Source organism: Lolium rigidum, chromosome 1 (genome assembly GCF_022539505.1).
Source record: "Lolium rigidum isolate FL_2022 chromosome 1, APGP_CSIRO_Lrig_0.1, whole genome shotgun sequence".
Classification (NCBI taxonomy): Eukaryota; Viridiplantae; Streptophyta; class Magnoliopsida; order Poales; family Poaceae; genus Lolium; species Lolium rigidum.
In genome coordinates, this window is record NC_061508.1 from 247403454 (window position 1) to 247419645 (window position 16192).

Genomic DNA, 16192 nt, shown 5'->3' on the forward strand with positions numbered 1-16192 from the left:
TGCAAGAATCAAGAGTAAACTCAATAACATAATTGTGAATAGAATCACCACATAAATACAAATCATCTAATGAGAATATGGTATCATCTATTTCTTTTACATCATCATGATCCCCCATAAATTAGACAAACTTGTTTCACATAGAGGATCATCATAAATATTATAATAAGGGGTATTTTGTGTGTTACTGATACGTCTCCAACGTACCTATAATTTCTGATGTTCCATGCTTGTTTTATGACAATACTTACATGTTTTGCTTGCACTTTATAATGTTTTTATGCATTTTCCGGAACTAACCTATTAACAAGATGCCGAAGTGCCAGTTCCTGTTTTCTGTTGTTTTTGGTTCCAGAAAGGCTGTTCGGGCAATATTCTCGGAATCGGACGAAATCAACGCCCAGAACCTTATTTTTCCCGGAACCTTCCAGAAAGTCAGAGAGGGACCAGAGGGGTGCCCTGGGGGCCCCACACATGGTGGCGGCGCGGCCCAAGGGGGGGCGCGCCCCCCTAGTGTGAGGAGGCCCCGTGGCCCCTCCGACTCCGTCTCTTCGCCTATTTAAGCCGTCTCGACCTAAAACATCGATACCGATTGACGAAACACCGGAAAATCTTCCAGAGCCACCGCCATCGCGAAACTCCAATTCGGGGGACAGAAGTCTCTGTTCCGGCACCCTGCCGGGACGGGGAATTGCCCCCGGAGTCATCTCCATCGACATCACCGCCATCTTCACCGCCATCGCTGTCTCCATGATGAGGAGGGAGTAGTTCTCCCCCGAGGCTGAGGGCTCTACCGTAGCTATGTGGTTCATCTCTCTCTTTGTGATCTAGTTGAATATCATCTATGTGTTACTCTGGTGATGTTATTAAATTAGTCTATTCCTCCTCCATGATGTAATGTTGACAGTGTGTGCATCATGAAGTACTTGGTGTAGGTTATGATTGTGATCTCTTGTAGATTATGAAGTTAACTATTACTATGATAGTATTGATGTGATCTATTCCCCCTTTCATAGCTGATGTTGACAGTATGCATGCTATGTTAGTACTCGGTATAATTGCGTTGGTCTATCTTGCACTCTAAGGTTATTTAAATATGAACATCGAATGTTGTGGAGCTTGTTAACTCCGGCATTGAGGTGCTCTTGTAGCCCTACACAATGAATGGTGTTTGTCATCCAACAAGAGAGTGTAGAGTGGTTTTATTATGTGATCAATGTTGAGAGTGTCCACTAGTGAAAGTATGATCCCTAGGCCTTATTTCCGAACATCGAATCTCCGTTTACTTACTGTTCTGTTGCATGTTTACTCGCTGCCATATTTCATTCAGATTGCTATTACCACTCATATCCATCCATATTACTTGTATTTCAATATCTCTTCGCCGAACTAGTGCACCTATACATCTGACAAGTGTATTGGGTGTGTTGGGGACACAAGAGACTTCTTGTATCGTGATTGCAGGGTTGCTTGAGAGGGATATCTTTGAACTCTTCCTCCCTGAGTTCGATAAACCTTGGGTGATTCACTTAAGGGAAACTTGCTGTTGTTCTACAAACCTCTGCTCTTGGAGGCCCAACACTGTCTACAGGAATAGAAGCGTGCGTAGACATCAGTTACCATTGTTGGGAGTTAGAGATGGGTATAGCTACTCCATTCTTCCTCCTCGTGCTCTTCTTCATGCTCTTCTTGGGGTTGCACGGGTATCCCCAAGCTTATGCTTTTATCTCCCCCTTATTTTGTTCCTCTTTGTGTTCCTCTTGGGGCTGCATGGACATCCCCATGCTTATGCTTTCATCATCTTCTTCCTCCAAAATAATATTGCTCTCTCGGGCAACGTTGATCCTCTTATTATGGTCAATGACATAGATATTATCAGAAAAGTCATCTATGCAATGATTTAGGATAATAGTGACATCAAATTCACAATCATGAGTCACACCACTAATTTCATATACCTCATCAAGGAAAGTTTTTAATTCATAGGCTGCCATAAAGCACACAAATTGCTCTACTTCCTCCATCCCATGAACATAACTATAAGTATGATAGGAGGTAATTGTATGTTTATTCATGGGATTTACAATGGAAATCAAAGTGTTCACCACAACAAAAGTTACGAGAATTTTCATAATGTGCAAGCAACTTAGTAGCGGCTTTATTTACTAGTCTTAAGAAACTTTTTAGTTGTTTCCCTTCACACGATTCTCTATATTTCATAGCTATCAAAGCATTTTGATATTCCTCTTCCAACGTGTCATTTTTTATCTCGACTAGTATCCATGACATGAGTATTTTTGGTATTTTCCATTTTCTAAAATAAAGGTACTAAAAATAAACTAGCAATGCAAACAAGAATAGAAGCCTAGCGCTACGCTCCCGGGCAACAACTCCAGAAAAGTATCTTGATAACACCCAAGTGCAGGAGATCACCACAATACAATTCGATAAGTATTTGAGTATCGAACCCACGAGGATCTGAAGGTAAACTATCTAGGAGATATGGTGTGTGCGTGTGTGCAGAGGTGTTACTAGAAACTATAAGTGCCCAAAATAAAATGCAAGTAAAAATGCAATGAGATGAAGGGAAGTGAAGTAGAGTAACTCAAGAGAGCAAGTGTTGAGGCAAATTGCTAATTAATTTGTGTGGTTGACACAATTAGTGAAGCTCATTGTAGTCTTTTTAGTGTTTCTTCTAAAGAGGAGCCATAGATAGGTGTAGACATTGATATGAGCAAGTACACCCCTAGTGATTGATCCTAAGGCCATTGACATGAGCAAGCAAAGGAATTATTGAGACTTAAAGTCCAACCACTTCTGTAAGTTTAAAGGTCCCCATAATTGGACCCCCCGATTGATTAACCATGAAATAATACAACATGCATCTAAGAATTAGGACAAGGTTTCTGTCGCTCCCGCTATCCCTCTCCCTATCAACATGCAACAGTGACAACCTTATGCATACCCCTGACATACGTGTGCACTCATATATTAGGACAAAATATCATCATAGAATATAACAAGTACTTGTTTGCAACCAACAACAAACTATATAACAATTGCCATGAACAATTCACTACTCAAACATGAACATAGAGATACAATAGATCATGCGAAAACAATATATTGCATCATACATCATGTTTGCCAAGATATTACAGAAGGGTATGATGAAGAGCTGCTGTAGATGTTGATGAAGATGATGAAGATAGTGCTGATGCCTTCACCGGAGGGGGGTGGAATCCACCGGAGGTGATTCCGACAGCGTTTACCCTCTCCGATCTTCGCCGGCGGCGGCCTGCTGACTCTCTGTTTATGTATTTTTGATCTATGTTGTTGTAGCCTCGATGACCCCCGAGGTTGTATGCATAGTAGTTTTTAGGGAGAAATAAGTCAATTCACGAAAAGATGAGGCGAAACGGATGCTCGGGATGGGAAAGAGTGTTGGTGGGGCGCCAAAAGGGTGAGGGCGCGCCACCTGGCATCTTTCCCAACCTGTTGACCTCCTGGTGCCATCTTCAGCCCACCTTGTTTGTCTCGAAAATTCCAAAGCGTGGCTCCTGGCCTTGCCCTTTTTGGAGTCCCGTAACTCCTGTAATGTCAAAAACACTAAAAAGTGGTGTTTCCTGCCAAACAGAATTAGAACCGAGGAGGGGGGATTGTTTAGAAAATCCCCTAAAACATGGGAATAACATTATATAAGATGCAAATATGTTTTAGTACGTATCAATAAAGTGCAAAGTTCATGTATGCATTTTACATGCATCAGGCGCAAGGTGCGACCCGTCAGGGGCAATGAATTGCTAAATCTGGAACAGTCGTGGGTGTGGGAACTCTGTGGCAGTTCGAGAGAACTGTGCCTTCCTCAAGGCACATGTTCCCAAGCTCATCTTCTTGTGCGAGATTAGGCAGAAGAGCGAGCGAGTCATTCCGTTAAAGAAACGGCTGGGTTTAATGGTTTTCCTGTATTGACAGTGATGGTCTTAATGGGAGCCTGGCCCTTTGTGGCATGACAATATTTTGTGGATGTCAAGGAGGTGACAGAGAGGTTTACCGACAAGCATATCAGAGTGGCACCGAACCTTTGTGGCACGCAACATTTGTGTATGTAAGAGCCTAGAACTCACATCGTATGTGGCCTGCCCTCTGTGCCCTAAAGGCTTCTTCGACGCTTTCTTGGTTTGTGGCTGGTGACTTAAATGAGGCGCTCTGGCAGCATGAGCACCTGTCTGTTTTTCCTAGCCGTGAAAATAAAATGATCGCCTTTCGTGACACTTTGATGGTGTGTGAGCTCAAGGATATTGGGTTTAGGGGCACTCCGTTCACATATGATAATAAGCGCAGAGGCCAAGCCAATGTGAAGGTGAGACTTGATAGGGCAGTCGCGGACGATCGATGGCGGGATATTTTCTCTGGAGGGATAGTGGTCCACCTAGTTTCCCCTTGCTCGGATCATGTTGCACTTCTAGCTTAGCTGGACAAAGAAGGAGCGAACCAGAGGCCATGAAATGCAAGCAATGTGAGATCCTTTGGGAGCGGGATCATGCGTTCCCAGATGTCATTGCATCGACTTGGCAGGAGGCGGGAGCGAAGTCTGACCTGGCAGATATCAATGTGGCACTTGAAAAAGAAATGCAGGTGAAAGTGCATGGAGCCCCCATGTGTGGTTTTGGTAATTAATGACAATCCCTATGGACTAATGTTTGCATTGAGTTATATTTGTAGGAGTTGTTCATAGGCAATGCTTGAACCATATGTTGGCTACAAGGTTGCAAGAAGAAGAAATTGATGAAGGATATCAAGTGTCAAGTATGTCCTGAAGATGAAGATGAAGTGATCCCTCAAGTTAGATGAAGATGAAGTGAGCCCTCAAGTTACTTCAAGACATCAACATGATGAAGAATGAAGAAATGAGTGCAAGTTCAAGATGAGCCAACTTAAAGAGATCATATGCTTGAATCTTTCCATCCATATGGTGATCATGGATATGTGAAGACGCGCCGAAAAAGAAGCTCTCCCATAGTGGAGTATGGGGGAGCATTTCGCATGACATCATCAAGCAAGCACAATCAAGAAAGGCGTTCCATCTTGTTGCGGTCAAGACCGTCATCATCAAGCTCAAGTGGAATGCGCAAGGTTAAGATTTGCTCTTGATAAGGTATCTTTCTCACCGGTCTCATGGTGTAGTTGGAGACCGGTTTATAGTTTAGTTGCCGTACTATCAAGAGGGCTCTCGAGTGAGTAACTCGATCGTATCCTTCGGAGAGCTCAAACCTTTGCATCCTTGCATCATCTTTCTTGGTTGTTATTTGGATCTTATCCATGTGATGTTTTAGATCTTGTGCTTATTCTCATGACAAGCTCTAGTTCATCAAGAATGGTTTTTTACATGGGCAACTTGTTGCATTTTCGAGGTTGGAGGTTTTACCGGTATGTCTTTTTTAGATAGGTCAAACTTTCATCATTTGTTTCTATACTCCCTTGCTGGACTATGATCGTTCCCTGCATGATCTTGTAGAGCTTGTTACTAGCTTCGAAACGTGTCCAAGATCATCAAAATCGGAGTCCGGATGCTCAAGTTATGCATTTTCTCGGTTTGTTGTCTCTGCCAGTTTTCAGGGGGCGGAAATTCTGGGCCGGATATTTGCAAAATAGTCGGCCCCCGAAAAATGGCTAAGGACTTTTCGGACGGGCTTACTTGATCCAGGCCGGACATTTGGCCGGATTTTCCCAGAGGCCGGATTTTTCGGGGGGGGGGGGGGGGCGGGGGGGGGGCGGGGGGGGGCGGGGGGGGGCGGGGGGGGGGGATTTTCCGGCCCCTACTTACACCGGATTATCCGGCCCCCGATATCTCCCAACGGCTCGATTTTTCAGGGGGGGTATAAATACCCCCTTCTTCCTCCTTGGGCTGCAGCTTCCTCACACACTCTCTCTCCTCCATTGTTGATCTTGAGAAGCTTGCCCTATCTCTCTATCCCTCCATGATTCTTGCCCCCTTTTGAGGGAAAAGAGAGAGGAGATCTAGATCCACACTTTGACCAAACCATATCATCTCTTTGTGAGTGAATCTTTGGGATCTAGATCTTGGAGAATTTTGTATTCTCCTCTTTGTTCTTCCTCTCTTATTCCCCCAATAGCTTTTGTAGCTTTGTTGGAATTTGATAGAGAAGGACTTGAGCATCTTTGTGGTGGTTTTGCCATTGCATTTGGTGCATAGGTTTGAGTTCTCCACGGTGATTCGTGGTGGTGAAAGAAAGAAGTTTGTTACTCTTGGGTTCTTGAAACCCTAGACGGATTGTAGGTTTTGTGGCGATTTGTTGGGAGCCTCCAATTAAGTTGTGGATGTGTGCCCCAACCTTTGTGTAAGGCCCGGTTTCTGCCTCGAAGGAAATCCTTTAGTGGAACCGTGACCTAGGCCTTTGTGGCGAGGGTCACCGGAGAATAAGGTGAGGCGCCTACGTGGCGTTCGGTGTGTGGTGTAAGTACCACATCTTGGGGTGAGGCCTTTGTGGCGTTGGTGTGCATCGAGCAACCACACCTTAAGGTGAGTCTCTTGTGGCATTCGGGAGCACTAAGCCACCGCACCTCTCCAACGGAGATTAGCACTCGCAAGAGTGTGAACTTCGGGATAAATCTTCGTCTCCCGCGTGCCTCGGTTATCTCTATACCCGAGCTCTTTACTTATGCACTTTACCTTGTGATAGCCATCGTGCTTGAAGTTATATATTTTGCTATCACATAGTTGCTTGTATTGCTTAGCATAACTTGTTGGTGCACATAGGTGAACCATAGTATATAGGCTTTGGGCTTGACAAAGTAAACGCTAGTTTTATTCCGCATTTGTTAAGCCCATCTCGTAAAAGTTTAAATCGCCTCTAGGCGATATCTGCGTCCTTTCAGCAGGTGCTTCACCGATGGGGGAACAGGAAGTTTGGCAACGTCACACGAGAGCTGGAACGGTTCCGTCATATGCTTGAGCAGCAGATGCGGGTGCATGCCCCCGCCCAGTCCATTAGAGAGACAACGGATGCTATGAACGAGTCGTTGTATCGTGAAGACATGCTCGGGCTTCAAAAGTCTCGGATAGACTGGCTCAAAGAGGGTGACCAGAATACGAAGTTTTTCCACCGTAAAGTTGTATGGCGGGCTAGGAAGAATATGATTAAGTCTCTGGAAGACGCTTATGGTGAGGTAAAGGAGGCACCCAGTGACATGGAACGGATGGCCACGTCCTACTTTAAATCCATGTACACACGTGATCCTTCGTTGAATACGGAGGAGGTAACAAACCTCTTTGGTGATAGAATTTCGGAGGAAATGAATGCACATTTATGTAAGGAGTTTTCTGTTGAGGAGATCTCATATGTCTTGTTCCAAATTGGGCCTCTAAAAGCACCGGGTCCTGACGGCTTCCCTGCAAGATCCTACTAGCGTAGCTGGGGAGTTTTAAAGGAGGTGATCACTTAGGGGGTTCTGAAGTTGTTTGCAACAGGGAGTATGCCTTTGCGAGTCAATGACACCTTGATTGTGCTAATTCCAAATGGTGATGATCCAAAGGGTTTAAAGGATTACCATACCATTAGTCTCTGAAATGTCTTGTATAAAATCATCTTGATGTGTCTGGTGAATCGGCTCCGCCCGCTCTTGGCAGAGGTCATATCCGAAAATCAGAGTGCCTTTGTCCCTGGCCGTTTAATTACAGACAATGCTCCTTTAGCCTTTGAATGTCTACACTACATGGAGCATGGAGAGAAGGCAAATAATTCTTTTTGTGCATATAAGCTAGATTTGTCGAAAGCTTACGACCGTGTTGATTGGGTTTTTCTCGAGGATGTTATACATAAGATGGGCTATGCTCGCCAGTGGGTACGATGGATAATGTTGTACGTGACCACGGTGAGATATTCTGTGAAATTCAATGGAGCTTTATTGGAAGCATTTACCCCTACCGGAGGACTCAGGCAAGGCGATGCACTTTCGTATTTTCTGTTTCTCTTCGTTGTTGAAGGATTGTTAGATCTGCTGCGTGCAAAGGTGGAGGCCGGAGGTATCTCTCCGCTAAAGGTGTGTAGGAGTGCACCGGGGATTTCTCATCTTCTCTTCACGAATGATACACTTCTGTTGTTCAAGGCAGAGGTGGGTGAAGCAAACCGGGTTAATGAGGTGATCAACAAGTATGCTATGAGTACTGACCAGCTGGTGAACGCGTCTAAATGTTCCATTCAATTCAGCAAGAAGTGCCCGGTGATGATGCAACTACGAATTAGCGAGGCTTTGAACATACAGAAGGAGGGTTTTGAGGACAAGTATTTGGGCTTACCTACCTCGGATGGCAGGATGCCCATGGGTAAATTTCAGTTGGCCAAACACATCCTTCTTTGGGGTGGCATGTCGCAAGGTGGGAAGGAGGTGATGATTAAGGTTATAGCGTAGTCCCTGGCTACCTATATTATGGGCGTCTTTAAGCCTCCCTTCTCTGTATGTGATGATCTCATGAAACTGGTTCGTGACTTTTGGTGGGAAATCTCAGATGGGGCGAGGAAGACACACTAGATCGGATGGAGCAAGCTTACAAGATCGAAGTTACAAGGCGGAATGGGTTTCCGAGACATGCACATTTCTAACCAGGATATTTTGGCATGTCAAGCTTGGCATTTGTTACAATCACCGGAGAGTTTGTGTGCTCGTGTGCTGCTGGCGAAATACTATCCGCAGGGCCACCTAGCCGACTCTGTGTTTACATGGAACCCTTCATCGACTTGGACTGCTATTTCCCATGAGTTGGAGCTACTAAAAAGGGGATCATATGGAGGGTGGGCAACGGACAGTCCATACGAACCTGGAGAGATAACTGGATCCCAAGGGAGACTGGAGTCTTCACAGTTCGCAGTGCATACCGGCTGGGCCTGGCACTGGAGCAACAAATGCATGCGCAGGGAGCATCGAGTGGTGCACCTGTCAATGATAACCCGGTGTGGTCGAAGATCTAGCAGTGCAATGTACATGAGAAATTGCGAATTTTTGTGTGGAAAGCGGTATCTAATGGCCTTGCAACGGAGAGCAGTTGCGGCGTCTGATGAAGGTTTCTGGTAGGTGTAAAATCTGTGACCGGGAGGACAGAAGGATGACCGGCGACATAGTTTGCGATCAAGGCCATTGCTGACCACTGCGCCCGTGTCCTCAGCCCCTGCACCGCATTGATGCCGATGTCGTTGGAAGCTGCGCGTGCATGCGTTGGCATTGATGGCCAGTGGTACCTAAACCGTGGCTGCGCCCGCCTCTTCTCCCCCACTCCCATATCCGCCACCATTGCCACGCCTCCACGATCTCTCCACGATGAAGCTGGCGAAGTGGATGAAGAAAGCCGCCAACGACCAAGAGGTTGGATCCACGTCCGCCTGGCGGTGCCACCAGGAGTCTCCGCCTCGGCGAAATCCTGCGCGTGCCCGCCTCCTTCCTCCACCCCTGCAGCCACACCAGTTTGCCGGTCCACAGGCGGCGGCAACGGCTCCTCCTCTTCACCGACTGGGCGGCAACATGCGGTACGTGCCGGTGCAGGAAGCGCAATGGTCGCCACCGCGATGTCTCCCTGTCGCACGGGTGGCACCAGAAAAGGGGGAGGCTCCATGTTCCGCCACCACCGACAGACCGGCATGCGCTATACCAGGAGATGCGCCGGTGAATCGAGCGGCTGCTGCTGGCGATGCAACATGAGGACTTGTACCGACGCGAGGATTACTGGCGCGCCTTCCTTTCCTGGGAGCACGAGGCGCGCCGGATTATCCGTGGTTTCCGAGATTTCATGCCCGGCGACGCTGCGCCAAGAGGAGGTTGTGTACAATGACGACGAGGACGACAACGAGATGGAGGACGTGCCTCCAGCCACTGTGAAGCTGGAGGCACTCGTCCCCGATGACTACGTAGATGAGGCGGCCATGTTGTCTCCCTGCTGCCGCCACCACCGCTGCCGCCGCACGCGCCACCATAGGCAGAATGGGACGTCCAGTAGGTTCCACCTCCCCCGCAGTACGTGCCGCCAGCGACACCATTGTAGATCGTGCAACCACAACGGTACGCGTCGCCGCGTCCGCAGTATGTCGACCTCATCTACGTCGTCTCCGACGACGAAGAAGACGGCGGCACCTGAATTAGTGTAGATTTTAGTTCTAAACTATGTAAATTATGTTTGAATCAATGAAAGTTCTATCAAATTTTCACGCGCTTTTTAAACTTCATGCCGTTTTATTTGTCTCCCGTGGGCCAACCAGTCGGGCGCCGATGCACGCAATGTTCGGGCCGGCCGGACCGGAGATGCATCCTATCCGCGGGTTGATCTAAACGGACAGAAACAAATCGTTTGGTTGCCGATTTAGATCGGCCCGCTAGAGATGCTCTGACAACTCCGGCAGGCCGCGGCTGTACTTTTACGTCTACGCGTGCACACATGCAGCCATCTGACTTCATCTCGCAGCCTCTCAACGTACCGCACGATTCGGCACTAACTGAGAATCAGACTGTGGCATCGATCATACAGTACCCCTCACTCGGCTAGAAAAGACGGTAGTTAATGCAACGCAACGGGCAACTAACCACGTGAATGCATATGCATATGCATGATCAGTCACCTCGCCGTGCCGCGCAAGTACGTACTTTTTGCTCCACGCCTCGCTATAAGAAACCCCGCGGCGCGATCCATCCATGATCCATCCATACAAGCAGAGAAGGCAGTAGTGTGCAGAGCACAGCAATGGCGTCTCTGTGCCGAGGCTACCTCCTGTTCGTCCACCTCCTGCTGCTGCCCGTGGCGCTTCTTCCGTGCGCCCATGGAGCACCAGCAGACACGGGTAAGATCAAAATCTCGGCCGTCTTCGTGTTCGGCGACTCCATCGTCGACCCCGGCAACAACAATAATCGGCTCACGGAGGCGAAGGCAGACTTCCCGCCCTACGGCCAGGACTTCCCCGGCGGGGTGGCCACCGGGAGATTCTCCAACGGCAAGGTCCCTGGGGACATGTTTGGTACGTACTGGTGGGAACTAACTTCGTTGTTTACGCTGTGTATAATTTAGGTCTAGATAGGGTGCCTTTTCTGTTGATTTAGGAATTAACTATTTCTTTCACGTTTCATTGAACTTTGGTTACACCAACGTGATTGAATGGCTGTGTTTAGTTGAAGGCTAACAGCTAACTAACTTTTCCACACCTATGGTTAAGTCAAGTGTAGCCAAGAAAATATGCACACCACGCTTGTGACAAACTTTTGCAATGCTGAGTTTATGCGAGCTCGTAGTAGTAGTGGTACGACAGTCCCAGATGTGTCCATGTCATAGTAATACCTTTTCCAATACTTAGTGGAATTTAAAAAGTGTTAAATATACTTGTGATGAGCAAAAGACATGGTTGGGTTGTGCTCACGGGTGCCCGCCAACTAGTGGCGCCTGAGAATTTCATGGAGCGCCTACATGTTCTTCTAAAAACCACCGCACAACGTGGAAGTTTGACACTCCACAACAACTCCGATGAAGAGCAGCACCACTGGACTTGAGGCGCGATTCTTACCGTCCCAAATCATTTATACATCATTGTTCTATATTTTCGGTTTCTTATAATGTAAGAACTAACGGTGTAGTACACATATGTTAATGGTCATTCTACCATAATGGCAGAAAATGTACACATGTAGTTCTAACGTATGATGAAGAATTACCTTAGTGAGGCATGAAAAATTTGCTACTTCTATCTTCTTTGTATCTTTAAAATCTTTATGTTCAAGATGTACTCTTTGGAGTAATTGATCTTTCATGATTTTCTTCAGTATTGTCAACTCCATCCATCCCAACAAAATACTTGAAATATATACCAAGCTGTCTCCATATTAGCACATATATTACCCCACGTTCAGATTATTTTAAATATATCCAACTATATAAATATGCTGATTTTATTCCCAAAAAGAATGACATATTTTTGCGAATAAATCAATTACTTATCTGAAACTATGATTTGGTCAACACTTCATAAGTATTAGCTCTTTATTGTCTTGACAATTCCTAATCCATACACAAACATTCTAGTGTTACACCGAGTGGAAACTTGAATATCTACTGATATTATTTATCCTCATCGAGCAGCTTCAGGGTTCGGAATTAAGAAACTACTGCCACCATACATTGGAGACGATCTTCAACTAAGTGACCTACTTACTGGTGTCGTATTTGCCTCAGGAGGCAGTGGATATGATCCTTTAACTTCTATACCCGCGGTAACTAAATGTATCTTATGTGTCTACTAGTAAGAAAGTTCTTCGTCAAGTATATTTCGTTTTGGTTTCACCCGAAACTAAGAGTGTCAGGGAAATTTGTAAATACTAATTTATGATCCTTCAGGCTGCTACATCAAGTACCGGACAGCTTGAGTTATTCCTTGAGTATAAGGAGAGGTTAAGATATTTAGTTGGTGAAGAGGAGACGGCACGTGTAATCTCTGAAGGCATATACTTCACAGTCATGGGGGCAAATGACCTTGCAAACAATTACTTTTTACTCCCCTTGAGGCGCCATCAATATGACCTTCCTTCATATGTTAACTTTCTTGTTTCTTCGGCCGTCAACTTCACTATGGTAAGAGCTATTATTAAAACTCTAAACTTGTAAGAAATTATTTATCGTCATAGCTTTTTAGAGAACTTGTTTCACAAAGTTCTTGTCTTCAGAAGTTCTTCAAAAGTATAAAGTGATGCATATTTCCCTTTGTTGGTGCATTACAGATACATCAGATTTTTTTTAATTACTGCATTTTGTATAGCGTCTACTTCTCCTGACAAGTATCCACATAGGCATGTACTATAATCATCGTGGTACCATAAATAACTTACAATCGCCTACTTTTTTATGTGTTATTTCTTTATATTTTTTCATTCACATTTTGCTAGTCAATCTACATATACAGAAATTTAGTACTGCCTTACTTTTCTGCCCAGAAATTAAATGAGATGGGTGCAAGGAGAATTGGGTTCATTGGCATTCCACCAGTTGGATGTTGTCCTTCACAAAGAATACTTGGATCAAGAGAATGTGAGCCATTGAGGAATCAAGCGGCACAATTATTCAATTCTAAAATCACAAATGAAATACGCCGGCTAAATGAAGAACAAAGTGTTCCAGGCTCAAAGTTTGCTTATCTTGATATATACTACAATTTGCTTGATCTTGTTCAGCGACCACAATTTTATGGTGAGTGCTCACTTCATTCTCGGTTGTTATTTTAGAGAATGCCATGAACTGTTTTTGTAGAGTATATCTGCAACTGAGCCATATTTATATAAATTACTGAGACACATTTACCTCTTAAATATCGTAAACTTACGAAACTATATACAAACAAATGCAACAATGCGAGAGCTGCATAGTAAACTAATATGGTGTATAAATGTATAAATATTTTTTATTATCATTTTATAATATGAGCTTTCTATAACGTGTTCAGGAATATGAGCTAATGTATATGTTTTCATCACAACAATTTGGTGCTGAACATTGTGCAAATTTTTGCTATACAGGTTTCAAGGAGGTAGCCGAGGGATGCTGTGGCAGCACAGTACTAAATGCAGCAATATTCATTAAAAATCATCATGCATGTCCAAATGTTAACGATTTCATTTTTTGGGACAGCTTCCACCCTACTGAAAAGGCCTACAGCATTGTGGTTGATAAACTCTTTCAGCAAAATATGCATGACCTAATGTGAATCTCCGGACAAATGAACAAGTTCAATTAGAACCACAAGTCAATTTGAGAGTTAGTACTCTCCTGCACTGTGACTATTTGACCATGTATAGTTTTACAATGAGTGAATGTTTTAACCTTTCAAATGGGTCAGAGCTTGTCGAACATATGCGGGAATTGTTCTTATAGACTCGAACATGTACCTGTTTCGAACTTTCCCTCAAACTTATTCATGGGACATGTTACGAATTTGTTGTCCATTGGTGTGGAAGTTGAGAGCTTATCCGATAATAGCGTTCTATGTTCTTTAGGAAAATGATATGTTGTGGGAAACGAACCCTGTCAGGCTTTGTTCGGTTAATCCCCACCTCAGGTGGATTGAAGTGTATTGGGGAGTATTTTGACTTAGATAAGATCTAATACCCCTCAATACACCTCAAATCGAGGAGATTTTGTTGAAACCGAACAAGGCCATAGCTTTTTTAAACTAATACTACTCATGCGGTTTCTCAGATTTTTTTCGATAAAGAGCATATATTAATATCGCGGAGATACCAATTACACTCAGCCTCTGCAACATCATCATACCGTAATGGCATAAAGGATGCACACAGCCAATAAAGAGAAAAGAATTACAAAAAAGAAAGGTCCCGCTACAGAGATCCATATATAACTTGAAACGGCAACACTAACACCACAAAGACAACACCAGAAGATCACCTTCTCCATAAGCGACGCCTTCAAGAAGGAAACAAACGATGTCGTCACCCGATCATAGATCTTAGGTTTTCACCCTGAAGAAATTCATCTCTCTTAAAACAATGCCTTCAACAAGAACACTGCCAGGCACAACCAATTAAGACCAGACCTTGAATTTTAACCCTGAAAGATAAGACTCTGAACTTCTCATGTGCAGCCGCCCCCACATACTTGTCACTGTTTCAAGTCACGAAGCACCAAGCCAATTCCACGACACCACCAACATCCGACCATCATAGCTGTTCCACCGATCTCGGCTTGATGACCTTCTCCGCTAGCACCATGGAAAGAAAACGAACTCCATAATATTAATAACCAGCAGAGTTTCGAAGCGCTCCCTCTGAAACCAAACGGCCAGATAAAAACATGGGTGCACACGACCGAAACCACCAAATCCATCAATCTTCGGGCATTACTCGCACAATGAAATTCACCGACAGTGCCTTCTGGAACACGTCAATCCACCTAGACTGGTGGGAACAAGCATCCGACAGATCTTCAAACTTGGTGCGAGAAGAATCCTAGAACCGTCACCTTTATTCCTCGACGCGGAAGAAACAGCCCCCACTCCGCCATCCGCAGCCCGATGATGACGAAGGAGGTTCAGAAAATCGTCGCCTTGCTAAGACGATGCCGCCAAGTCCATGGCGACTACAGATAAGAAGACTCGGCAGCAGGTTGAAACCCCCGGCCAGGAACCGGCGGTGCTGCCCATGATCGCCCGAACGAATCGGCCAAGGCCGTCCTCGCAGTAGGCCATAGAAGGCGTAGGAGATGGCCAGGCACTACGGCCCTGGAGATCTGCTCGGCACGGTAAGCAGCACCCAACGCGGGCCACCACCGTGGCCAGGCACAACACACTGTTGCCGCACACGCGCGCCCCGCCGCCCATCTCGGCCCCGGATGGGCCGCTCCGCCCGCCGCCACCTGAAGCCGCGCCAGACCCGCGCCGCCGCAGTCTGCCGCTCCCAGCCGCCTTGTGTTGCGCTGCGCCACCCAAGCAGCCGTACCGGCGAGCGCCGCCACCACCACCAGCCCGGGGTTGCCGCCCCACCTTCCGAGCTTTGCCGCCTGCAGCGACCAGAGGACCCCAGCCACCCTTTGGGGATGGGGCTCGTCGCCACCGCGGCAAGGGCCGGTGGCAGCGGTGGCAGGGAGGGGGCGTTGAGACCGACGGCGGGAGGGCGCTAGGGTTTTCCCCCGAGTCGCCAGAGGTGTGGTATCTCAGATATGGTTATGCTTGCAATGATCTGTTTATTTTTCATCTCAGCACCCTCCGACCAACAGGGTGTAGGGAAGTCCCCACAACTCATACGGAACTGGGGCGGTTCCAAAATTAATTTGCTCATGTTGTTGCCGATGAGCTCTAGTTGTGGCCTCTTGCATCTGCATCGGCTGAGCTTGAGGGCATGTACAATGGTGATATCTTAGCAGTGTCACGTAGGATAAATGCTGAGGTGGAGGAGAGAGAATGTTGAAAAAAGGGGTTGCCTTCTCTTAATTAAGAGATGATCTCTTAGCACAATCTCTCTCACCACAAATTTAGGATATCTGATTACTAGAGATAAGATTAAAAAATAACCCATTGTACATCATATTTTGTTGTTATATCTAAATTGCGTGGCGGCGCTATGATAAGATAGTCTTATCAACCATTATACATGCCATGAGGAGACACCTCCAGCTTCGCCCTCAGTAACACATTAATCC

At 45.8% G+C, this 16192-nt stretch overlaps 1 protein-coding gene across 1 annotated transcript; it reads left to right on the top strand.

Moving 5' to 3' along the window:
• Nucleotides 1-10747: 10747 nt before the first annotated feature.
• LOC124683458 (GDSL esterase/lipase EXL1-like) lies at nt 10748-13745 on the top strand. The gene is made up of 5 exons (XM_047217966.1): nt 10748-11018; nt 12131-12261; nt 12386-12619; nt 12979-13072; nt 13558-13745. Exons 1-5 carry the CDS (start codon nt 10748-10750, stop codon nt 13743-13745), a joined length of 918 nt encoding a protein of 305 aa, XP_047073922.1.
• The last annotated feature ends 2447 nt before the right edge of the window (nt 13746-16192 follow it).

Bases quoted from the DNA above. Each gene is read 5' to 3' on its own strand.
- LOC124683458 (XM_047217966.1), top strand. From the start codon at position 10,748: ATGGCGTCTCTGTGCCGAGGCTACCTCCTGTTCGTCCACCTCCTGCTG. The intron at 12,262-12,385 runs GTAACTAAATGT...ATGATCCTTCAG, and splicing joins CTTTAACTTCTATACCCGCG to GCTGCTACATCAAGTACCGG. The intron at 12,620-12,978 runs GTAAGAGCTATT...TTTTCTGCCCAG, and splicing joins CGGCCGTCAACTTCACTATG to AAATTAAATGAGATGGGTGC.